This window comes from Pezoporus flaviventris, unplaced genomic scaffold, assembly GCF_033815535.1.
Source record: "Pezoporus flaviventris isolate CSIRO_AGI_PZ_B2104156 unplaced genomic scaffold, CSIRO_AGI_Pfla_v1 ptg000054l, whole genome shotgun sequence".
In the NCBI taxonomy this organism is placed as follows: domain Eukaryota; kingdom Metazoa; phylum Chordata; class Aves; order Psittaciformes; family Psittacidae; genus Pezoporus; species Pezoporus flaviventris.
In genome coordinates this window covers 2,374,942-2,401,521 of record NW_026892602.1, presented here as the reverse complement: position 1 = coordinate 2,401,521, position 26,580 = coordinate 2,374,942, and the positions used below count along the sequence as shown (strand labels likewise).

Below are 26,580 nucleotides of genomic sequence, written 5' to 3'. Positions count from 1 at the left end.
TTCATGACCTAGAAACACAAGAGGGCATAGAACGCCACCCTTTGAGCAGCTAGTAGATGCTGTTAATTCCTGTTTTTCACCTGGGGCAGCCAATAGATAATTGTTTTCTGTTCTTTCAGATAATTTTTTTTCCCAGACTTTTTCTGCTCTTGCAGTTTGAACAGCCAATGACAATTACATATTGTTTCTTTCTCAGGATGTTTTTCCCTTTTTCTAGACTATTTTTTACTTTTTCAGATGATAAGTTGCTGATATGGTTCCTTAGGTTTACACTTACTGATGGTGTCTCAGGATGTGTTCAGTACCAGAGCTGCACTTACCAGGGATGCTTTGGGTTCACAGGCCTAGTTCCCAGGCTAATGGTTTTCCGGCTGGCAGGCATTTTCTCTTCCAATATTTTTCAGAAGATATTTTCTTCTGTTTGGTAATTTTCCCCTTACTTCCAGGTGCCATTTCTGGCTACTCACATCAGGCACAAAACTTTGTTTCTCCTTTCTAAAAAGTCAAGAAAATACTAAACATTAGATATGTACACGTTTTTATTCCATTGAACTCCAAATGTGGATACTTCTGTTAAAGAAGTATTTTAGTCCTGTTAATTGTAACCTGTTAATCCCAAAGCTTTTGCTGGTGGATAAGCACTAAATGAAAATAAAAAGGAAAAATGCACTCATTTTAGAAGATGGCTGACAAGCGTGGAATTGACTGAGCATAATGTGTACATAAGAAGAGTGCAATGAACTTTGAATTTCTTCAATCTGCTTGAAGTTTAAACTCCAGAGAAGACGACTGTGGTGTTACTTATCCAAATTCCAACATTCAAATTAACAATGTCTGTACTTTATAAACTACTTGTATTCTACACTGCGTGGAAATTTTGCAATTACACCCGAATTAGAAACAACTTCTGCAGCCTTTTTAGAAAATCTTTGATGGATTGAAGTACTGAAGTTGCTAGCTTATACAAGGAGGTTCAAAATCTTCCTTCTCAGGAACAGCACCTTCATTGCAATTAGAATTATTTTTTTCTGGCGATTCTTGGGTACAGTCATTCATTTCTAAGAAATTATGGTAAGACTGTTATATTGCTAAAGCTGTTGCATGTTGTTTTGTCAGTATTTTGCTAGAATTTAATTAAGAACATAGAGTGAAAATATAGTGGTGATTTTCTCTTTTTACAGCTGATGTAGCTTTCTTACTGATTTTTTTTTTTTTTCTCCAGTTGAATTCCCTATATTTTTAAATCTCCAGGAGACAATGTGCCTTCTCTTTTAATGACTGGTTATTTTGCAATTCTGTATTTAATTACCTGCCTAGATACCATGATTGCATATGACCTGGATAAGTATTTCTGCAGATGGATGAGCTGTAACTGAGCTAGCTATTGTCCAAAAGTCATTTACATGTGCTCTTAAAACGATAAAATGAATAAATGAAGCCTGTGTCAAAAGAATCAGTAGCTGTCTAAGTTAGTTTTGATTCTGAAGGTACTAAATGAGAGAACTGGCACATCTCCACTTTATATTCTACAGCTATCCTAGAGCCTTTTCATTTTTGTTTCAGCCTGCTTTCACATAACGTCGTTTATCAGAACAGCAGGTGAGCTGCTGTCATTCCGTCCGTGCCAGGTGGAAGACGTTGCGTTTCTTAGTCTGAATGTGATGAGTTTGTGATAAGCCACAGATCATTCTCCAGCTTTTGAAAAGAAAATTTGCCTCATCTCTTTTATTTTATCCTTTTCCACAAGGCTGCATAAGGCAGGCTAATCAAGCGTTGTGTCAGATTTCTTTCTGCCTTTTAACAGCATCTTAACTCTTTGAAGGTACACTGTGATTTTCTCCTTTTTCCCCTCTGTCTTTTGATTCACTGGTCATGTATGAATATCACTGGAATGTTTTAGATACTAGTTAACATTTTTAAGACATGTGTGAGAGGAATATTTATGAATGTGTGATTACATGTGTTACATTGATTTCAGAAGGGATCCTCTTATCAAGATGCATTTAATTATAATTTACAGAGTACTCATTAGATAGGACTTTCTAATTACATGTTTTGGGTCATTTTCAAATGACAGTCTAAAAACCTGTTGGGACAATATTCTCTTATTACAAAATACTGTGTTGCCTGGTTTGAGAAAGTTTGTAATCTGTAGTTTCAAGGAAGTATTGAAAATGGTTTGTTATTTTTGCCATACTTAGTACTTTGCTTGAGGATAAGAGATTATGCACTTGGGGTCTTACTGCTGAATACAGGAATCATAGCCCTCTGGTAAAAGTCTTTCAACATTCATTTCTACAGCGGTCACATGGTAGTTATTCCTTTTTCTTTGAAATAAAATCATGTCATTCTCTCTTATCCCTCAGGTGGAGGATACTGTGAATCTGGTAAAGAGAATAGAGAAAACTGGTGTTGCAGCCATTGCAGTCCATGGAAGGTAAATCCATTTTAGGAAAGAGAGAGTTTAATTTTTTTAGTTTGCTGATGAATGTAGCGCAGTAAGATCTGACTAGAGTATACCCTACATGTAATTATGTTTCTGATTTAATGAAATCTGCATTGTAGAAAATCAGGCCTGTAATTAGGCAACTGAACTGCTTGCTGCTATTTTTCTTAAGTTTTTTTTTCAAAGACCAAAACAAACTAAAATTATCTTTCATCCTCTGTATCTAAAAATGCTGCTTATGTGGCTATGGAATTACAATAACAATGTTTTCAAATGCATTTGACATAAAATAATTTTGTGTTAAAAAATAAATATATATATAAAGTAAAAAAGCAGAAATAAGTATGTCTCAATAATCCTTAGTCTGCTGTGGTTCAGATATCCACAAATTCCACAGGAAATCTTTGGTCTTGTCTTTCTTTTGTTTGTTGGAAAGGAAGAAAGAGGAGAGGCCTCAGCACCCTGTCCGCTGTGATGTGATCAAAGCCATTTCTGAAGCAGTCTCCATTCCAGTAATAGCAAAGTAAGTTTGACTGATGAGTTCATTACTGCCAAATGCCTGTACCTAACTTAAGATTTGCAAATGCAGGATAAAGTCTCTCACATAGGGCTAATCTAAGGTTACTTTCTACCAGGGGTCAGATCTGAACAGAGATAGCAATGACAAAAGTTGGCCTTACAAAATATCACCATACCTCAGTTTTTGGTTTAAAAATCTCATATATTCTTCAAAAAGTATTACTTTTCTGTGTCACAGTCTATCCTGGTTGCATCCAGCACTTAGATTCTCTGTGTTTTTAAGCCCTGTGCAGCGACTGGTTATATATAAAATGATCTTAAGGTCCTTTCCAGCCCTAACTATTCTATGATTCTACGATTCTGTAACTGTCGCTGTGTATCTTGGGCACTTGCATATCAGAGATCACCTGTCCCACTGCTCAAATCCAGTGTTATACCCTGTGGCCTTACATTTTCCCTAAGACCTTCTTAGTCGCCAGACATATGGACGTGATTCCACTGAATCTCTGCTTATATCAATAGGTTCTTCAGTAACAATGTAACAGTAAAATAAGTAACTTAGTCTTAGAAAAGTTTAGCTATAAACAGGTGAGTTTTAAGAGTGATTTTGGAAGCAGAGGTAATGAAAAGTATCAAGCTGTATCAGAATGTATCTGATCTACCTGACCAACATCTTCAGAAGTTTGACCTCTTTACAAGTGGCAGTAGGATATCCTTGGCCAGAAAAGCAGCATCCTTAACTGAAGTTCTCTCTTCACTGACCTTGAGTTTTCATTGAAAAGCTGCATCTCTGCAAACTATGTACTTGGATCAAGAATCTGAGAACTGTTTTCCTGTTACATTTCTCTGTAGAAAGCCCTTCAAAAGTTACAGGTTTTAGTATCAGAAGGCCTGTTTCTATACTGGACAAAGGACAAAGGTGGTTCGCCCCCTTTCTAGTTTTCAGAATAATTTTTTAAACAATATGGAATTAAAAGAGTAAGAAAAATTCACATTGTACATTGCCATGAATCCTTTGCCTGGGTAGATAAGGCTAACAATTTTTTCTTATTAGACTTTAGATAAGGCTAACAACTTTTTCTTATTAGACTTTATTAGAGAAATGTCAGCTCTGTTTGAGTACATTCTGTGATGAAGTGTGCAAGTAAGATGAAAAAGTATCAGAGGTCTGCTTTTGATAAATTGCTTCTAATTAATCTTTGTATCAGTTTACTTCTTTGGAAGTGCCCCAACATGATGAACTAACCTTAACAATTCTATTTTTTTAATGATTTCTTTGAAAAGAATATGAACTTTATTTTAAATCTACTTAGTGAAACTTTTCCCTTTCTAAAGAAATGTAAGCATGCAGCTTGGAATCTTGCTTATTAAATAAACATAATCCATGGTATTTGGTCCCTGCTGGTATTTGTCTGGTGTTTTGAGAATTTCAACCATTTGTGCCTCAAGCTTGGTCAGGAAATACACAGGAATGAATAAAAGTAGATTGATCCTAGAAAAAGACAAGAAGTTTGAATTGATTCTGTGATTTCTAGAATATTACTCTGTTAATGGAATAATCTTTCATTAGTGTAGGGAACATGCTCGTTCTGTCTTCACATCATGAATGTCTGGTTTGAAAGTAATTTATCATTATATAGTTTTTGTTTTGAGTTTGCCAGTGTTTCTGCTTTTGAGTTTCTGCTACTTCATAGTTCAAAAGTCCAACTTTTACATTTAAAAGATATAGTGGCAGGAAACATTAAAAGAAAGAAGAAATGGTTTAAGTGTTCTTTTTGCTTTCTAACACATCTGACTTTCTGACTTGAAAGCAAAGGCAGTACAGTAGAAGCAGTGTAACCTTCTGTTAACATTAAAGTGCCCCATGATTGATCCAGACATATTACTTGTAGTTACTCTCCATATATTAGTTCTAGAGTGAAACAGAATGATGCTGCCCATACTCGTTCTTAGTATCCGACACAGTTAATATGAACTTGAAGGTTACAGAACTGGCAGTAACAAGGTATCATTATAATCTACAATATGGAAATGATTCTTTGTGAGCCTTAAATATTAAAAGTGTGTGAAACACAATTTGTGTAAAACGCAAACTGTTCTTTCCTCATAAAAAGTCTTCTACTTTCAAGAGAAGCATGAAGATAATGAAAAATACTGTATAAAATCGGTATTTTAGTGAGCTATTGCTAATAAAGCTGTCAGACATGTTTGTTCTCTTAAATTTGAGATTATATCCTAAGTAGACTCTGCCACCATAAATAACGTAGTATCACATGGAAGTACAAGGCTGTGTTAAAGTAGAAATAGTAGCAAATGAAACTTGATGAAAACTAAATAAAACATGATTATAACAATGATCTTAATTTTCAGTGGAGGATCTCATGACTTCATCAAAGAATATATGGATATTGAGACCTTCCAGAAAGCAACAGCTGCCTCATCAGTAATGATAGCTCGTGCTGCCATGTGGAACCCATCCATCTTCAGGAAAGAGGGGTTTGTTCCTTTGAAGGACGTAATGCAAAATTACATCAAATATGTATGTTTTTTTGGAAAATCTTACTTGTAGTTAGCATTGGTTAGATTTATTAATCAAACTCTTACTCTTCTGTCTTATCTCCTCTTAACTCCAAAGCCTTAGGCTCTGGGGATATTTTAACATACTGCATATGACATGAGTCTTGCAAATCAGCCACTGCCTCCTCTGCTGTATTTTGTTAAGAAAAAAAGTGTTCAGAAATCTGTATTCAGAAGACAGTCTTTCTGGATAATTCTTTTCTTATGTATCATGCTTTTTAGCCCTAGTTTCTTGAGAATATTTATAAGGCTTACATGGCTATCTAAAAATGTCTGGGAATGTAAAGCTAATGACATGTAGGAGAACTCTCTTGATGTTAGAGTTGTGCAAATAATATCAAACAGAAAAGTGATGGAATATGAAGTACTGAGTTGCTGCTAGATTAAATTTTAGAAAATAACTGCTTTTCACAAATAACTGTCAAGAATTTTTAACATCAGGAAAGCAAAGGCAATGATTTGCCAATAAAGTAATGCTATGGATTATCTTAAGGTCCTTCCCAACCCTAACTATTCTATGATTTTATGGTAGTAGTACAGTTCCATTCACTGAGTCATCTGTTATAGAAAGCTTTATCTATCATTCAAAATTTTAGTAACAATATGAAATTTATCAGAAATCTGTGACTTTGATCATGCCATCAATTCGAAATTTTGCGGTTTTATAAATTTGAATTGCCATTAACTAGTTACCAAAAATCACAACATTGCTAGTCGGTACGTACACTGGTCAACTCTTTCTTCTTAAGTATATGAGTAAGTTGAACTTTGGTTCATGAAAGCATGCCAGAATAATCAGATTATACTCACATTCAGGAGTAGTCTTCAGTATGTTGCTGGTTTCTCTTTCAAAAACAATTTTTAAAGTTACCAAGAGAAATGAGCATTATATAAGATAAATTTGTTTGGTATGTTTTTATATACATTGTCTCTCTCCTTCAGGCAGTGAGGTATGATAATCACTATACCAACACAAAGTACTGTTTGTGTCAGATGTTAAGGGAACAGTTGGAAACTACTCAGGGTAAGAAGCTGCATGCTGCGCAGTCCACACAGGAGATCTGGTAAGCAAGTACTTCAGAAACAGGAAGCAGAAGTTGTACTGTCTGTCAGACTTGCACTTCTCTGTCTCTAGTATTGTTTGGTATCTCACACTTTCAGAAGAAGTTGCAAAAAACAAAATAAACCAAACAAAAAAAAGTCCAGTTAGTGAGATGTGCAATAAACTTTCTAGGTTAAAATACAATAAACTTTGCTAGGCTTTTTTCCATGATCAGGTTTTATAGCTTTAAGCCTTATGTTTTTGTACTCAACGTGCCAATTTAAGTGGTGCTTCACTGAGCGGATATTTCTACAATATTTGCATTAACTGATTAAGAAAAGTTTCAGCATTCTCTAGTGTTAGTCTGGAGCCTCAGTAGTGTGGAGCTTGTCTTCTTCTAGGGATATTTATTTGTTTTAACTTTTCCATGTTGTTTTTTTTAATGTTACTGGAATGTATATGACAGGGTGTTCTTTTAAAATAAACATTTAGAGATAAACTGAAACCAATGTATATAGGTCACCTATATGTCACTTAGATGTATTTCTTTTGTGCTGCTTTTCACACCTGAAATATCCTAATGAATAATGACAACCTTTTGGAGGAAATATAGTAGCTTTAGTGAATCTTTTCATCCTGGACATATGAAACAGTCTGGATGAAATTTCTCGGAGAGAAAAAAAAGAGAAAAGAAAGAAGGAAAAGTCTTAAGAGAAACCATAAAATAAACGTGATTAAAGAATTCACGCAGAATGGAGGGGCATTCAGGTTTTGGCCCATTCCAAACTGAACAAAATAAAGGTCTGAGATTGCATGTGTCATACCATGTTGTGTGCTATAATTATCCTTCTGATGGAATGGGAGGGAAGAGAGTCTCTCTTTTTTTTTTTTTAATAAAATAAACAGTTTGAAACTGTTTGTTGTCTTACGTGTACGAAAACGGACAGAAATGTTGAAAGCTTGAAATATTTTGCAAGTGGAGTTCTTGTTTTCTAGGAAACCCTAACAAGAATTCTGTCCTTGTTCAAAATGAATGGAAATGCCTGCAATCCTTTTGCCAGTTTATTGTGATTTACCAGTTTTGGCTCTCTATAAACACTGCTGTTCATGATTATTACGTTGCAACACAATGAAGGGAATTTGTGTTTTATATATACGAGGAGCTAGCCTTCATTATTTGTAAAGGAACAGTGGAATCCATGAGCAACATTTAACCTTTGGAAGTTGCTTTTCACTTTTACAATGTAAATAATTGAACAATTTTTAGTATAGTACCATACTATCCATTTTGCTTATTGTTTTCCAACTGTTTAGAAAAGAGGTATAGTATAGCTTGAAACTGAAACAATCTTCTACAACTTCAAAAAAATCTTATCCAAAAGGGTGGTAGTGTTTTCTACAGAATGAATGGTATTGCATAGTATGCAAAGAAAATAAATTGTAAAGTAAAAGTCAACCCTTTAAACAGGTAATTAGCAGAGTCGCAGTTTATAGACATGAACACTGAACAGAGGTCTAGTGTAGAAGTTTTTGGTGGTGATGCGGTGTTACACCCATTTGTGATTTTAGCCTCAGTACTGAATGCAAGAGAACAGGCTGCTGCATTTCAGACAAAAAAAAATATGTAACAGTACATGATAAATTGTCTTATCTTAGAAGCATCAGTAAGTACTATTCAGCTTCATTGCTTTTCCACTTTGGAACACTGGAGATGGGTTTGTGCTCAGAATTCATTTTGTCATTGAGCAGCTGTATACCAATGAGCATTCTTATAGCAGCTGGAAAGTAAGTTTTATTATACTGCAGGTTTTATTGTTGTTACCACCTGTAGAAAATGAATAGTCTCAGTTTTTCAAAGTAGATGCAGCCTGCCATGGATCTGAAATTTAAAAAGATTTGAGGCTCTTGCCTTTGACCCAAATCCTGGTTGCTTGTTCCCTTGTATTTGGGCTTGTGAATAATCCTTTGAAGTTAGAAAAACATAGATTTTGAGATACTTGGATGTGTTTATTTCTTATAGTATTTTTAAATACTAAAATTGGAAGGAGAACCAATTTCCTATTTTTTCCTCATACTGCCCTTATGTAGTTGAGTCACTCGAAGATGTTCTGTTTTGATTAATTCACCTGCAAGTTATTAATTTAGCTAATAAACTGAACATTGCAGGGCCTGTATTTCTGATTGATTCTGCCTGGACTTTCAGGCTACAAATAGAATATACAGTGCTGGAAATGAGAATGTTCTTTTTCTACTTGTGGCTCAAAATTATCTGATAGGAATTGGAGGAGGAAACAATAAGATGTCACTGTGCAGAATATAGCCACACTTCCATGTGATTCTCTGTACATACATACTCTACTTAAATACAATTCATTTCTGTATTTTTCTCTATCATAATGTGATACAAAAATTTGCAAGCTGATCTCTAATACAAAGGAATTCTGTTTGAATAGTGAAGCCTTTGAAATGGCTGACTTTTATGAAAAATCAACAGCTATTTTTGAAGCAAAGAAAACATCTTCAGAAACTGAGACCCAAGATGAAGATGACCATCTGGAAGATCCAGATGTAATAAAAATGGCTGTTAGATTTGACAAGTAAGAACGCAAATTAAATTTTTCACTATCTTGCATGTGTACATAAAACTGAATTTCAGTGTCTTATAGCATTTTTGTTAAGTAATAGTTTGCGTGTCAGAGCTTACTGAGGGAATTTTTGTGAAGCAATTTGTGTACATCATTACATAACCACTAGCATCACCACTTTTCCTGTGCTGTTGTAAGACGTTCTTTAGCTCCAGGGTTTCTGAAACTGCTTAATTCTCTCAGGTAACTTATTAAAAATGCTAAGTAGTTTAAAAAAAAAATCAAACATCTGTACGTAGAAGAATGTGAGTATACAAAGATATACAGTTATTTTTAGTGAAGTTTGACTAAAACATGATACCTGTTGTAGAAAAAGGTCTGCACAAGTTTCAGGGTACTCTTTTCTAAGCAAAAAACTTATCTGCTCATCTGCAGTCTTATAAACATGTTCCAGTCATAAGGAATTCATTGAAAAACTAATTCATGATGTTATAAACAATATTACTCTAAGTAACCTTGGATTATAATCTGTGAAGTTTATAGAATTGCTGTTGCTTTCCATGTTATATCTGTGTTTGCTATTTTTGCTATGTTTGCTATTAAGTCTGTCAAATAGCTCGAGTATGCTATAAAATGCTGCCTGACTCACTGAATACAGTGGCTTTACAGTATTTCTTTTTTTTTCCTGCCAAGTACAAGAGGCTGTAATTCCATATCAGTATCTGAATCAATGCCTACCTTTCCTAACTTAATTTATTTGATAAATTTGCTGTCAGAAGCAGCTTCTTTTCTTTTTTCTAGTGTTTAATCTTATCTCACTGCTTATAATAAGCAATGTCAAACTGTATCTTTATTCTGTGTCATATGTTTAGTTAGAATCTCCTTTCTGGGACATATTTTTTCTCTAGTTGTGTTGCTACAGGATGTGAATATTTGGAAAGAATTAATAGAAAAGTTTAGATACTATTTTAGATGTTATGTTAGACATACTATTTTTCTAATAGACTTATCTAATAAGAAAGCAAAATTTTTCTCATAGTTTGAGCTGTAAAATTAAACCACAAAGAATAACTGGTAATAAAATAAGCAGCATGATTTGTTTTAAAATAGAATTCTGCACACTTGTTGACCACAAAATTTTCTGTCTAGGCGAGAATATCCACCACAGATTACTCCAAAAATGTATCTTCTGGAATGGTGTAGGAAAGAAAAGCATCCTCAGCCTGTTTATGAAACTGTGAGTTAATGAAGAAACCCTTTCAGACCTTTTCCTCTGCCTTGTCTATTAAATTCACTATTTTAGAACTCTAGTGAGAAATTCTGCTTCCCATTCTGGCATAGCTCTTGAGTAAGCAGCTTCAGAAATGGTAATACACATCATCATGGAATATGTGTATTGAAATATGGAAATAACAGCTCATTTCATTAGAAAATAAAAATCATAAAGTCAGACCTTCAGTCTAGTTTTAATTCACATGTGAAAGAAATTGCTTTAACTACAGGTCATTACATGGGAGGCCATGACTGACTTTTACTTCCTCTGCGAAGTAAAGCATTTGGATTCAGAATGTTTTCTCTGTTGTTGCATGCTGTTACAGGTAGGAACTATACGCAACAGGAGCAACTGCTTTGTTAGATGGGATATTATTTGTTTTGGGTGTTTTTTAAGCAATTTTTGCAGTTTGGCCAATTTCTTTATATCTTTTAGACTTAAATATGCAAGTTTAAACTTGTGGTGTAATTTACAATATTTTTAAAGGTGTCACTTGATTGTGGTGTAAACAATAACAAGGGACTTAATGTTGTTTGCTCTGTGAGTGACATTGCTATTTTTTGACAGCCCACTCCCTTTTAATTCTCCTTTTTATTCCAGGTTCAAAGACCACTGGATAGATTATTCTGTTCAGTAGTGACAGTAGCTGAGCAAAAGTACAGATCAACTCTCTGGTAAGCAATTCTTAATGGTGTTTTCAGCTCTGTTGTAATTGTTTCTGAATTTTTGCATAAAACTTGCAATGAAAATGTACTGAATTTTATCGCACTTGGCTTAGACAGAAGTCAGCTAAAAGCTACCTTATAAAGCTACCTCTGTGAGAGAGAAAGGATTAAAAATTTCTGAGAATTGTCTGTGCCAAGAGGAAGTAAACGTTAGTATAATTAAGTAAACCATTACAGATCTTAATTCATTTTAATACAGATTTTAATACATTACTCCACAAATTGTATTGGAAGGGGTGCAAATAGGTGATGTGGTTCAGTGTCTGTGAAGAGGTCAGAAGCTAAATCAAGGGAGGGAGAAGGGAACGTTGGTGGAGGTATATGTCTTCAGCCACTACAGCAGTTCCAGTCTCAATAACAAGTCAGGATTAAGTGTCTATACGCAGTGAAGTGCGGAGCAGTTTAGTGGCTTCTCAGAGATCACAGTTAATCAACAGTTTCAACCAGGGCTACTCTGAAGTTGTGACAGTATTTTACGCAGTCATCTGTTAACACTGGAGTTGACTTCAGGAGTTTGCCACCTGTGTTGATCTTGATTTAACTACAAAGCTAGAGCTCAGCATTGAACATTTTAAAGAGGACAAATGCACACAAGAGTTACTGGTGCTTGCAGCATTCTGATTCAGAGACTTCAGGAAGCTCATCTGATACAAAACTTTGAGAAGAAAATGTTTTTGAATACTGAATTTCACAAATGTGTAATCTGTAGTCCTCAGAAATGACAGAACTTTTATTATTATGGAAGAGTTCCTGCTTGTGTCAGGGTCACTGAACTTGTAGACTTACTAGAGTTTATATTTGGACCTGACTATTTCAAGAAAATTATCTTTCAAAACTCAGTTATTTGTATAGTAATCATATTTGTAAAAATAAACTTTCCGAGGATTGCAGTCACTTCAGCCAAACACATGTTGACTTCATACCTTTGAAATGAGAGTTTGAGACACAGGTTCTGATAGAAACACATTTTCTAGGAGTATTACATCAGGAGTGGTGCATCAACATTGACACCTAGCAGGACTCAATTTCTGGAACTAACCAATTTTGTTCTTCTGCTATGACATGACTGCAGATGCTGTTTATTTTACAATGTTGCATCAGAGACAGATAATGGGTTGTCTCTTGGCAGTGTAGTGGCTTCAATTTCTACTTTTACCTGTGCTTTGTCTGCTTTGCTCTTCAGGGACAAGTCAAAGAAACTAGCAGAACAGGCTGCAGCTATTGTCTGTCTGAGAACATTGGGTGTCCCAGAGGGAAAGCTGTGTGAGGGAGAAAATCACCTGATTAACAAACGCAAGAGGGAAGACCAGGAGCACTTGAATAACAGAGACCATGGAGAAGATATTGCTGAGCCTTCCCATAAGAAAGCTAATTTTATTGAAGAAAGTTCTGACAGGGATGTGCCCAAGATGCCACAATAGCATGAAAAATAGTGGTTTCACACTTGGGCAGCTGCAAATTAGCTCCTGTTTATATATCTTGCTCTTTACATTTCATTTGGATTTTCTTGGAGACAAATAAATTCTCCAGTTGTGAAAAATGCCAATGAGATGTTTACTGTTCAACACTCATAGTCTCTATGGTGCCTTTCAGACACAATAAATTAGCAGCTTGATTTTAAAGAACATTGAGAACATTATCCTAAATAATAAATTTTTTAAAAATACCAGATATTGTCACAGCAATTTTGTCCTTATTACTTGTTTTTTATTTTTAAGTCATCTCTGGTTTCTTGGTAAATTATATATGAGTACATCATCTGTAAGTAGATGGATTCATTGTGGAACTATATAGTTATCAGCAAAATTAATGTAGGAAAATATCAGTAGTCACATAGATACGGTTTTGTCAAGTGAATTTCATGCATGTCTTGGAAGCTTTATTTACAGCCATCATATATCAAGAAAAACATCCTTCAGAGACAAGGACTTAAAAATGATAACTTTAAGCTTGAAAATAACCTTCTTTCATAAATTCTACTACATTTTACCCTTGGAAATATTACATTAGAGTTAGCCATTTTTTCCTGGTCTTGGGTATTACAGTTCTGCCTTTCCAGTAAGAAATTGAAGCCAAGCCTGGTAGCCATGAATTTGTTGAATGAAGGTGCTTTGAGCACTTTTGTTCCCTTGATCTCCTAGTAAATGTCTACATGTATATTATTTGCAATAATGGGTATCAAATTATGGTCTTATGTTGTATGTTTTGTTCCTGAAGTATGACCTAGTTCGCTTCAATATTTAGCTGTTGGTGATACTGGTAGTCTTAATCAAAGGCACGTTTTCTTCTTAATTTGCCATCATCAACTTCCTATTAAAGTAAACTGTAAATATGTGATATATGACAAGAGAAGATACAGACCCAGTCTGATTTCATGGCACTGTAACTGAGCTTGTCTGATTGAAATTAGAGTTTTGAATCTCCAAAAGAATGTCTTAATGGATAAAGAGAATTCAGGGACTTCAGTTATTAATGGTTTATGGAGACGGTAATGTAGGTTCCCTCAGGAGGGTGAGGGATCCTCAGATTATAAATTCTGGTCTGAAAATAAAATGTCAGGGTTATCATACCATGATCTCTAAAGTATTTTATGTACAGAACATACAAAATACAGTTCATCTGGAGGTAGTTCATGGTCTTCCTATTTCAAAATTTGAATCTTCTTCCTCAAGTGATAGTGCCAGTGTTAAAACATTCCTTTTCAATGGAAGAACAACATCTCACCAGATAATATTCAGACTTACGAAATTAAACAGATATGTATTCATCTTTAAAATGTCTTCTGTTTAGATAAGAGTAATTTATTATGAATCTGTATGGGCTAAGAAGAATTAAAATTGGGGGTTTTGTTGATTTTGTGTGTTGTAGTAAAATGCAGTTAAAGATACTTACATTTGATGTAACTTTAATGCTGTAATTTTCCTCTGAAGCAGCAAAGGAATTTGCAGTATTAATCAGAAATTTCAGAAGTGGCCATTTTCCTATTGCAGGTGCTATCTGGTTATTTTGTTTCTGTCAGGACTATTTGGAGGCATCATAGAATATGAAAAAGCCATTCTCAGTTTGTCTGTGCTGTAATTATGGATGGCCATAGCTAGGCCAAACAGAGCATGTGAAAACGAGAATGAGTTGTCATTCTGTTGGAATGGGCATTCAGGGCTAAATATAGCAGGGCTGTAGATCATGGCAAATGGCTAGAAACATGTTGGACACCCTTGATCAGGTTCAAAAAGAACTAAAGATAAGTTGCAACTGTATATAGGTGTGTCAGCATGTCAGAATGTTTTGGTTTAATGACTTTCTGTTGCATGCTTTCATTCCTCTTCCCTCTATTACGACTAATATGTTATTACCCTACTTCAATCATTCGGTTTGTTGTAATCGATTGTACAGGATAATTGCATTTACTGTGTATATTCCCTTCTCAGTACTGCTTTTGAAGTAATTACTTCAGTGAGCAGTGTTTTCCTTATTCTATTCACGTTAAAGAACGAACCACAGTGGTGACTCTTCTGTACGAGTTTCTCCTGTGGTTCTCTTTTTGCTGTACCTTTCATAAACAGAAGGTGGCAGATTTCTCCTCTCACCCTCAGAAAAAAAACTAAAAAAATCTAACTTCTGCAGTATTTAAGGATCAGCCATTGCACTTCTGCATTCTTGCATAGGGTGGCAATTGAGTCCACAGTTGGCTTGGAGGATATCTAGCCTCACTCTTTAGAAATCTTGATTTTTTTATTTTTTTTTTAATTTGAATGTGGTGAATATGTATGATACTTGGTCAATTCTAACCAAAGCTATTTTAAGTATTTGCTTAGTGAAAACGTTGCACTATTAATCCTATGGAACTCAGTGAAGCAACTGTGGTTTTTTTTCTGTCACAAGGTTACAGCAAGCAAACAAATCAGTTATATTTTGTTTCTTTGTACTGATGCCGCAGAAACAATACCTTCCCAAGTATAATCCATGGGTATAGAGAGAACGGTAAATTGTCCTCCTTGCAGTCTACATGTGCTCTGCATATTAGAAATGTGAATGGGAATGCAAAGATATTTTTTACTAGCCCTCTAGCATGGATGTGCTCACTGTGGGGCTACCTCCGGGGCCTTGCTTTTTGGAATGCTTTTTGGAATGTCCCAGGCTCTGCGCCCAGCCCTGCCCTGGAATGTGAGGTTAAATGTTGGCGGTACAAATACAGAGTTTGAATATCAAAATCTTAAAAGTGTTCCCCAGTACTGCAATTTCAGAAAGCTGGCAAGTGAACCACATGTCAGCTCAGCTGCTCTCTGATTCAAAGAGTAAGCATGCCTTGGGTTGCTGGGGGAGGAGGGATGGTTTTTGGTTTGATTTGGTTTTTACTTACTCATTATGACCTGCAAAGGGTAAGCTTTTCAAAGATGTTAACTGGCAAGATTGCAAGAAGTCCAAAACAGCTGTTAGCTATAAAGAAGCCTTCATTCACAGAAGCATTTTATCACCACTTCTTTAAGGAAACCTACAAGCTTAACATATTTCAGAGCTTTTGCTTTACTAAACAGAAGTCTGCTTATATTTGGACTCCCAAGTCCAGAAGCTATGTTGATGAGATGGCCTGTAAGTTTCTGTCTGTAGCACAGTACAGGAGGCTAATGTTTGAAGCTTTTATTTAGAGTTTTTGATGGCAAAGCTGATGAAAAACATTAAAAGTGAGATGCAAAGCTTTCGGTGAGGAGGCTTTTGACTTTCCCGAGCTGAAAGTCAAAACACTGCGCTGCACCAGCTACCAGGAAGGAGAAAAATGACTGCTACTGCTGAGCCCAGGACACTCTTGTATTGTCAAAAAGCAATTGCCTAGGTCAGTTAAGGAGAAGAATTGATGAGCTCCAGAGGGAGTCTAGTCTACTCATCTTTACTCAAAGGAGCGTTGACCTCAGTGTTTTTTATGAGAGGAGGCTTAAAAGATCTTCAACCTTTGTGGTGGTCTCTTAGCTCTCGAATGAAACTGTGGTCTGGAAGTTAATGTGAATCTGTCTGTTAAATATCCACTAGATAAATAAATATTTTTCTCTTGTCCTGGCATGGTGAGAGGGTCTCTGTTTTCCATTTTTAGAAGTCATTATCTGAGAGAGATCCTCTTGTGAGAGTCTACAAAAGACTGTAGTACAAATCTGATGCTTCACTGATTTTAATTTATTTTCCCTTGACAGTCTCCATACATTTGTTGATGCTTCAGTATGTCACTGTGTTTGATATGAAAAATGAGCTTCCTGTTTAAATACTTTTAAAAATTATTGCTTGGTGATTGTAACCAGAATGGCTATAATCTATAGTTGTGAACATGGATTTTTGATTAGTATTCTGTTGTGGAGGGCTGACAGAACTGGATTTGAGTACAGATCTTCAATCTGTACTTTTTAGCTGTTTTAAAACTGTACGTACATTTTACCTTTCCTCATCAGGTTTTCTGTGGGGTTGTAAGAGTATCGATGCACTGTTAGGATGCTGCATGTGCCACATATGCCTTTGTACTTGCCACTGTCCATCCTGTGTGCAGCTGTTAGAAAGGATTGTTAGTATTTGGTCATTAGTCTTCATGTTAAATTTCTTGAACAACTGATAAAATGATTTCCCTCATTGTGGTTTGATAAAAGCGGGTGCTACAAAGATGTTAAAACTAAGAGCTGGAATTTTTAAATGTTTTATTTGTTGGTTAGTTTGATGGTTTTGTTTGGTTTTTTTTAATTCCAACTATTGGAAAATATTCTCCCTTTGATTATAGCCTGATTTTTGTTTTTTTTTTTATAGCTCAAACTTCATTGAGAAACTTCCCAGTGACTTACGTGATTTAATTTGTTGCACACTTATTTACTTAAGAAATTACTGAATTCAGGTTTTTCAGGCAGCAAAGACGTGAATGCCACTGAATACTTCACTGTTTCACTAGCTCTCTGAACCATTACAAAATTCAAAGCAAATTTCCTGGTCATCTGTGTATTTGCTTTAGTTACATACTCGTGTAAGTCCCAGACAAGAAACAATTTACAAGCTGAAACCATTGTCATTGTTTTCTTCTCACTGTACTGAAATACAGACAAATCCTGGACACCAGCCAGAAGACAAGTAAACATGTCTGGGTAGAGGTACCTCTATGAACCACAAAACCCATGAGATCTTAAGAGTTTTAAAACTGATGTGGGGTAGTTTCACATCAGTAGAAGAGTGCATTTCCCCTGTTTGACATACAACTGTTTGTTTTGTTGTTTTGCTTGAGTTTTTGTTTGTTTGATTGTTGTTTGTTGTTTTTTTCCAGAAGTTAAACATCCAATGTCCACATCCTTTGTGGATATTTCATAGGGGCATCAGAATAATACGATTTCAGAAAGCTGGAATATTGAGACTGCAGGATTAAGCCAGTACATCACCGTACAGTTAGACCATGATGCCTGCCTGCCGAGTTGGTGATATGGAAATTATAGTTTACTGTCGTGCTGCCCTGTGACATTCTCTTATTGCAGCTAATACAAGCTTTTCATATTTTGCTCTGTCTGACCATGGAATAGTACTTACAATATTTATACCCCTTAGGCTTATGAATACTGAATTAATAGATATTTAATAAATTATCTTTTGTTTTATTAAGTTTTATTGGCATGCCAAATGTTCCAATGTAGACTAGTAAAATCAGTAGTAATTTGCTCACTAGTAGTGACCTGAGATGTGTGCTTATACTGTAATGGCAGTGATGCTGGGGTGAAGGCATAAATGGAGCCAAAAAATGAGAACTAGTCACTGAAATCTTTCTATACATAGTATTAGTTCAGCATTTGCCCTTTTTTTTCTGCTTCTATTCAGTATTTAAACTTGCCCACAGTAGAGTGATTCTCTATTCTTTGTTGGAGACAAAATTTGTAACACACCGTTTATTTAAAACAGTGGTCTGTGATGCTCTCAAGTTGTGGAAGCAAACACAGCTCAAAGTATGACGGAAGACAGAGTTGCCATTTCATTTCTTATAGATAAACATTCTGAAGACAGAGGTTTGTTCCACCCCCACTTGGTTTTTTTTTTTGTAGTTTTTCTTTTCATACATCTTAATTTTAAATAAAAGTAGTTTAGATGAAAAGATTTTCCAGAAAGGGTTGATGTATTTCCATGAAAGGAAGAGCTAACCTCATCCTGTTAAAAAAAATCTCGCATCTTCACCCATCACTGCCTGGCTGCCATTATGCATGTTATTTTCTCCTCAGCCCAGCCTGTGAATTCACCAGATCACCTGGTCAGAGAGAACATTTCACCCACACTTCCTCTCACTTCCCCTGTGCTTTAGAACCCTGCATGCACACTGATGCCCTAACAGCCCAACAAAGCAAGACAGCAGCGATGTTTCTGTGTGAACACATGTACAAAAATTGAACTCTGTTCTTCACAAATGTTACAGGGTTTATGGAAACCAAACCTAATACTCAAGCCATGAAAACTTCCCCTCTGGGAAGAAGAGAGGTAACATAGTAGGTGTCTTGGTTTAGGACATTCTAGTCCTCTAATTATATTACAAACTGGGTACCTGAGGCCAGTGGAAAATGTTTCTGTTCCAAGGCCAGAATTCTCACCTAGGTCTTGTTTGCAAATATGAAAGTAATCAGCAAATAGGGGGGATATTCCTCAGTTTAGTATGATGTGACACTCCATTTCTTGGTTTCCTGGGGGTCAGGGAGCTTAGTGGCTTTGATGGTTTGGTTTTGTTTTTTTTTTATTATTAGAGTTTTAGGATCCTGCACTCACAGAAAGCAGCTAATTGTATTCCTTCTTGCATGAGTAAGTTTGGTTAGCTTTTCTGTAACTGTGACTTAAACTGATTTTCACTACAGCTTGGCATTTGGAGTAGTTATCTGTAATGCTAATCTTAGCTTACTGAGGCTTCTGTCACTTAGGTCTGTGTGGATGGGGAAGACAGGGTTTTCAAATGGTCAGTTTCTGCTCAGTTGCTTTCTTAGCCTTACTAAGTAAAAGTTAGCTTTTGTAAATACCATTCTTCCACCTCAATATTTAGAGTAGGCATGTCAAGCTGGTGAGTCTTTTTATCTGAACATAAATAGCCACCTTATTATTCACAGAATTTCTGTTGCAAGTCTTTCTTTGCATCCCTGGGTGAAGTAAAATGAATTTGAGATTCAGCTGTCACACCTGAGTTACTAGAACAGTATTGTGCAAGTGTTGACTTCCATTCGAGAAGGCATTTAGCTGGGATAACAAGAAAGTGTGTTTTCTTCCTATCTTTGCTTGTGAACAATTGCTTCTATAGATAGAGATCATTAAACAGCACAAATATTTTTTCCTTGACTTCTGTAGTGCACAATTAAACTGATGTCAGTGTTGGGTTTTATTGTGTTACTTCCTCACACTCTAACTGAGGTCCTCAAGATCATGCACATACCCCTTCAGCAGGGGCATCCAGCACAGGGACAGAGCAGACAGCTGAGAGTGGCCGCCACCTTTGCTGGCTGCAACCAAATGTGCCACCAAATGTCAGTCAGGACCTGAAGTGCCTTGCTTGACATGTAAAGACTGGCTGGAAAAGCAGTGTAGCAAGAATACCTCAGCGGAATCGTGAAGGTGGAAAACACAACTGGATAGGGAGCCGTCTGCTCTACTGCCTGCACTCATGATAATACCTGTGCAGGTAGTAAGGATGTTTTAAATGAAGTGGAACGAGCTGCTGGTTACAGTCCAGTCTTGAGCATGAAACATCTTGTTGACAACCTCGGCACAAACATCAGGGCAGGAAGAGAAAAGTTAAAATATTTTTTTGCCCTTTGAAGTACAGTATCTCCAGATCAAGACTTGGGGTCAGTGACACAGGCTTCTTGGAGTTTGCACTGTTACTGTCTATTATGTCGCTGATCTCCTAAAAGAATGAAATAATATTCATTCTTTGACACTTCTGTGCAAATTAGCATGGAAATTAATGCAACAAGAAGATACAGACTGACTGGGGGCTCAGTTGTCTCATATGCTTCTTTGTAATTCAAGAAGTGGAACTGGGAAAGGTCTGGCATATTCTACCCAGTATGCTTCCCATCTATTGACTGCTCAGTATTTTGTGAAGAAATTCATAGGATCATAGAATAGTTAAGGTTGGAAAGGACCTTAAGGTCATCTAGTTCCAACCCTCCCTGCCATGGGCAGGGATACCTCCCACTAAACCATGTCACCCAATGCTCTGTCAAACACAGCCTTGAACACAGCCAGGGATGGATCATTCACAACTTCCCTGGGCAACCCATTCCAACCTTTTTGTAACCCATTCATAACCTCTGTGTAGCAGATAAAAGCAAATTTATTCCACTAATTTGTATAATTAGTCAATTAGTGAACAATATAGAGTACTGAGCTCTGTCAGCAACCTGTGTATCTATATTGTAAATACACCCACAGTGAACTGCTGTAGTTAAACATAAAGCTAGCACCAGGAGGATCTTCCTTGATAAGTGAGGAAGTGGCATGATCTGTCATTAGTTTCCTCCTAACGAGAAACAAGTATCTTCAACCACATCTTTAGACTCCCACGCCATTGTGGATATCAAGATGTTAAGCTCGGTTTATTTTAAAGGTCATCATGTGAGATCTAACACACTATTTCTAAACTATAAACAAAACATAACTGCACAAAAGGAAAAAAAATGCAGATAATCAAGAGTGAGTGAAACTTAACACAATGTCTAAAAATAGACTCCAGCATTACTTTTATGTTTTAAAACACTAGAAATTATGCACAGGGTTTGGGGCTTCTTGATGTTATGAGATGAAGTTCAGGTCTGTATGGAATGTAGTTTCGTTGTCTATAGTGTAGCAAAGCCAAAATAGGCAAGTGTTCCGACTATATGGAGCATCCACTACGAAGGATTTACCATGAAGAGAACAAACATGAAACGCAGGCAGATGTGATATACAGTGTATACCAAGAGTGGAAAAGGTGAAGAGGAGCTCAAAGCTGACTGACCCATTTTTTTGCAAGAGTAGAGAAGAGGCTGGAGTATATATTTTTGTGCTTTCTGTGCTCTCTGTGACAAAGATGGATGTAGTAAAGGAGGAGGAAGCTGGGGGACTTGGAGTGGACTCATATCACAAGACATGGGAGAAAGAAAAACTTCATATAAAGCAGCCTAAGAATATTGTTGGATGAACCAGTTTCAAGAAAGTTAAAATAGTGAGGGATCTGGAACTGGGGTTACAGGAAGAGATACTAATGTCAGAGTCAAATTATTTACCATCTCCCTGAGTGCTTGTGCTGGTGATTTAGATACAGTTCTGAGTGCTGGATAATGTCCCATATTCAGATCTATCCACTACAGATATGGAAAGTAGCGTCATACTTTCTTGCATGTGATCTTGAGAGGATATTATTTAATATGGAGGTCAGCATTGTTTCAAGCTTTTGCTAGTTGACTATAAAGCTTTAGACTGAATTACTTATAAATGGTGACATACTGGGTAAATTAGATTAAAATTTTGTATTTTGGACCTAAGTTCTCGCAAACTTAAAAGCTATTTAGGCAAGGAATTTTGTCTCAAGCCCTTTTCTGTTCAATTTTTTTAGATTATGTGCTTAAAAAGAAGGAACTGGTATCCAGTACTTCATAGGGACTGCAGGAGATTTTTTGTGAAATGTCTACTGAGGTGGGAGGTGAACCGAAGAATGCCAGAAAGCGGTATTAAATGACCATTGGTTGAGGAAGTTGCTACCTGTGCTTGAGTCTCATCAGTGTATTAGAATGACAGTGTACTTGAAGTGTGTTGCCAGGATATTCTTGGGAATAATTATTCCTGAAACAAGTTAACACACAGTTCTCAGAAACACTCAAAGCTACTAAGTAAACTACTGTAGCATTCAAACATGTTAGACACTCTTTCTTGGAAAGTGTGGAGAGGTAGCTAAGGTAAGGGGCTATGAAAGCTGATTTGATGTTTATTCTGAGCTATTTCATTGAGCTGTTCATACTCACCAATAATTTAATCCCTTTACAGTTACAGTTCCTCTGTTATCATAGAGACATTGTATGTTATCAAGGCTCACATAATAGTCTGGGGTTCAAATCAAGTAACCGAGTCCTTGATTCCTGCTTTTTGTTGTAACCTCCATTGTTCATTACCTTGTCTATTGTGCCAGCATAGACACTTGCTTACAGCTGCTTTTATTTTTCAGATGAATCAATTCCCTGATCTGATTCACCCTGGGATCACACAAGTCTTAGTGTAGTGCAACAGCAACATGGCACCTAGGCAAGATAGGGTATCTGGGAATGGAGAGTGCCTTGATGAAAGAGGGGGGAAAGAGGGACTATTGAAGTCAGTATTCATCACCTACAAAAGGTCAGCACAGCCACAGCCTCAAAGCTTCAGGCCCAGAAAAGAACTTCCTGGCAGCTTAACCTTTGCGTTTGGAGATCTTGTTCACGGGCAGGGTTCGTATTAGTCAAATCAGAGTTGTAATTTTTTTGCATTAAATTATCCCTACAGATGGTGAGAATCATGGTGATAGACCCCTTCTGAGTAACAACACTGTACATTGGGATACAGTTTGCTTTGCAAGTTCTGTGATTTCTGAGAGCAGCTAAGGCAAATGTTATTTGTGTGTAATTGAAGTTGTATTGTTGAAATGCCGGTTAAAATTACTGACTACTGGCAGAATAAGCAGACCAAAACAGATCTTGGAGCTGGCTAAACTTCTCAGCTATTTATTCAGTTTTTTAGAACATAATGCATCCCTGCAATGAACTCAGTGCTGCAAGGGTTCTGTTAGCAACAGCTAATACAGCTGCTTTCTAGCCAGGCTGGCTGTGCCTGTGTGAGCTGTAGCTCTAAAAAAACCTACAGTGTACATACACTCTCAGTCACAGTGGGAGAAGTTGGTGGATAGTCTGGCTATCTAGCATCTGCTTTAATGGTAAATCAGTTCTAATTCTGATGGACTACCCATGGATTTTGGTGCATATGACAGCAATGTGAGTTTGTGATGGAAATCTTCCATTTCTAAGCATAAATTGTGATTGTAAGGAAGACTGTATCTTTTAAACCCTAGACATTTTATTGCTTCTTGCTAGTCCACAATAGGAATCATGGCAGCTGATAAGTAATTGAGTCAAATGTAGAATCTTTAGAAAGATTCTGTAGAATCTTTTTAGAAAGAATCTGTAGAAAAGTAAATGCCTTGGATGATCAGGTAGTGAGGTGGACTGCGAACTGGCTGAAGGAGAGAAGCCAGAGAGTTGTAGTCTATGGGGCAGAGTCTAGTTGGAGGCCTGTAACTAGTGGAGTGCCTCAAGGGTCAGTACTGGGACCGGTATTATTTAATATATTCATCAATGATTTAGATGAGGGAATTGAGTACTATCAGCAAGTTTGCTGATGACACTAAGCTGGGAGGAGTGGCTGATACGCCAGAAGGCTGTGCTGCCATCCAGCGAGACCTGGACAGGCTGGAGAGTTGGGCAGGGAGTAACTTGATGAAATATAACAAGGGAAAGTGTAGAGTCCTGCATCTGGGCAGGAACAACCCCAGGTTCCAGTATAGGTTGGGGAACGACCTGTTAGAGAGCAGTGTAGGGGAGAGGGACCTGGGGGTCCTAGTGGACGACAGGATGACCATGAGCCAACACTGTGCCCTTGTGGCTAAGAAGGCCAATGGCATCCTGGGGTGTATTAGAAGGGCGGTGGTGAGTAGGTCGAGAGAGGTCCTCCTTCCCCTCTACTCTGCCCTGGTGAGACCGCATCTGGAATATTGTGTCCAGTTCTGGGCCCCTCAGTTCAAGAAGGACAGGGAGCTGCTGGAGAGAGTCCAGCGCAGGGCAACAAAGATGATTAAGGGAGTGGAACATCTCCCTTATGAGGAAAGACTGAGGGAGCTGGGTCTCTATAGTTTGGAGAAGAGGAGACTGAGGGGTGACCTTATTAGTGTATATAAATATATAAAGGGGGAGTGTCACGAGGACGGAGCCAGGCTCTACTCAGTGGCAAACAATGATAGGACAAGGGGTAATGGGTACAAACTGGAACACAAGAGGTTCCACTTAAACTTGAGAAGAAACTTCTTCTCAGTGAGGGTGACGGAACACTGGAACAGGCTGCCCAGGGAGGTTGTGGAGTCTCCTTCCCTGGAGACATTCAAAACCCGCCTGGACACATTCCTGTGTAACATTATCTAGGTGTTCCTGCTCTGGCAGGGGGATTGGACTAGATGATCTTTCAAGGTCCCTTCCAATCTCTAACATACTGTGATACTGTGATACCTAGTTGTACTTCTTTTGTCCTCCCACTATTGTTTCCTGAAAATGGAGAATATTTCAAAATAATTACTGAATCCACAGCACACTTCTAGATGTTTTTCTAAGGAATTAGTGCTTTGGAAAAGGCTCAGATTAGTGTCTGCATTGGCTGAAGTCCTCTGCCTGTTACTTGAATACAGCATGTTCAAGTCCCTTTTGTAACTATGTCTTGTGAAGTCAGTTTGAGAGAAGTAACCCTGGACATCAATTCCTGCCCCTGCATCACTCTCTCAGTTCTATGTGTACAGCTATTTGGGTAATTAGTCTGGAGAACTGATGCAGGGTAAAAGCAACCCAGCAAAATAGAGTGGTTTTGTTTCACAGGACATTTTGCCAACCAGGAGCCACTGCTGCCAGAAGTGAAATGCTCATGAAACACTCCTACCTGCATCTAGGATGACTTTGAACCAGGTGCTGTAGTTGCTGGCTATCCAGGACTCCATAGTTCACATTACCAGATGCTTTGGACAGTGTCTTGCTCATAATGAAAGATAAAAATACTTTTTTCAACACAGAAGTGGCAGCTATAAGTATTTAAAGGGTAAATATTGGAAGTACAAATGAGCTGAAATGGAAGCTCAGGTGATTCCTGCATGGCTAACAGACAAATAGCATTCTTGTAAAAAGTGAGTTGTCTTTTCTGGCAGTAAGGCAGTCAGAGTTGTTTGTTGACTGTGTAAGAGATGCTGTACCTCTTCTGTACTTAAGATACCATGTACATAAGATATCGGCATTTAATATTTGGAGAGGATTAGTCTGCAGGAAACAAAAGTTGTTGCAATTCAAAACATGGACAAAAAATCAAATATATTTCATCTTGCAGGAGTTTGAGTGAACTGCTTTTAATTGTGGAAGATTATTTTTAAACTAGAACTGCCAGAGGCTAAACTTTACACGTCATTAAAATATAAAGGCTCTTTTTCCAAATGGTCATCAGTTTCTCTCTTTAAAGAAACTGCTATACAGTTGCCTACTCCAGTGATATTCTTAGGGCTTCTTAATGAGATTTCACTCCTTTCTTCTGAATCATGGTATTCATTCACTTTGTTTCAGGGTATTAATAGTCATGGTAACCAACTGTCAGTGAGAACCTTGTCCAGTCCCTAGAGTAAGAGGAGCCAACAAAAAGGAGCGTTTTTCTTTCATTCCTTTCCTATGGTTCTCTGATCATTTGCCACAACAGGCAGACTATTTGGATAGAGCGAGGTTAGGGAGTAGCTCCATATGTCAGACTGGCAGATCTGAGAGGACTGGCAACTACAGGCAATGTGGAGGAGTTCACCTCTTAATACAGACCAGATGCACATGTCTGACTATGTCCTCAAGTTCAGTAATGGTCCGTCTCATCTCAGATCAAGGGAGGGAAGATGGAAACTCCATTCTTCAAAGTGCCCTTGTGATACTAGTTCTGATTGCTCTAGACAGGCAAATGAGCTTGATCCTTTGCTTTATTTGGCTATGAATGAAGCCAAGGTTTGCAGACATATCCTCCATACAGGACTGGTCCTCAAGAATATAAGGGATGGAGAAATGTCAGGAGAAGGCAAAGGTTCAGGGGAAAAACTTGAAAGAAAACTTGTTCTGGGATCCACATTAACCTTTTTTCAATACTCTGATGCTACTCCTGAGCATCTGCTATTTTCTAAACTAATGAGGTGATGAAATGTTTTACAATGTATCTTCCTGATGAATCCAGGTACTTCTTAGAGCTGCTGAGATAGGTGACAGTCAAACTAGACATGGTTATCTGTGAACCATGTATCATGTATTTGGGAAAGCATGTAAAGTTTTTGACTGTATTCACTCTTGAACTTTAAGGCAGATTGCCATAAATAATAGAGTTGACTTTGGTTTCTGTATTCCTATTACATCTATATAACCCTATATAAGATAGAAGTTCTTTTAAAGAGGATTTATGCATTTTAGTTTTCATCTGATTCCTGGCTCCATATTTTTGTCCTTAGGTTAAAACACCCAAACATGCAGGATTACCAAGAGTCATTTCTAAAGTGGAAGATTTGGGAGGGGAAGAGCAAAAGAAAAATGTCCCTCTGTTCCTTAAAACAAAAGCATATTCTTTGGAATCTCCTTATAAAGATTCTATATAGGGAGTAT

The 26,580-nt window shown here is 37.1% G+C and overlaps 1 protein-coding gene across 2 annotated transcripts in view; it reads left to right on the top strand.

The window, feature by feature from the left end:
* DUS2 (dihydrouridine synthase 2) overlaps positions 1 to 12,833 on the top strand; it is a 29,077-nt gene extending 16,244 nt beyond the window's left edge. The window contains exons 8-15 of one of the 2 annotated variants that reach the window (XM_061469016.1): positions 2,367 to 2,437; positions 2,883 to 2,969; positions 5,336 to 5,504; positions 6,485 to 6,606; positions 9,038 to 9,181; positions 10,319 to 10,406; positions 11,043 to 11,116; positions 12,351 to 12,833. In XM_061469016.1, coding sequence (XP_061325000.1) covers positions 2,367 to 2,437; positions 2,883 to 2,969; positions 5,336 to 5,504; positions 6,485 to 6,606; positions 9,038 to 9,181; positions 10,319 to 10,406; positions 11,043 to 11,116; positions 12,351 to 12,588 — 993 coding nt within the window. In that variant the 3' untranslated portion in view covers positions 12,589 to 12,833. Of the gene's footprint in view, positions 1 to 2,366; positions 2,438 to 2,843; positions 2,970 to 5,335; positions 5,505 to 6,484; positions 6,607 to 9,037; positions 9,182 to 10,318; positions 10,407 to 11,042; positions 11,117 to 12,350 lie in introns of both variants that reach the window. The other variant, XM_061469015.1, reaches the window with a different exon arrangement.
* The last annotated feature ends 13,747 nt before the right edge of the window (positions 12,834 to 26,580 follow it).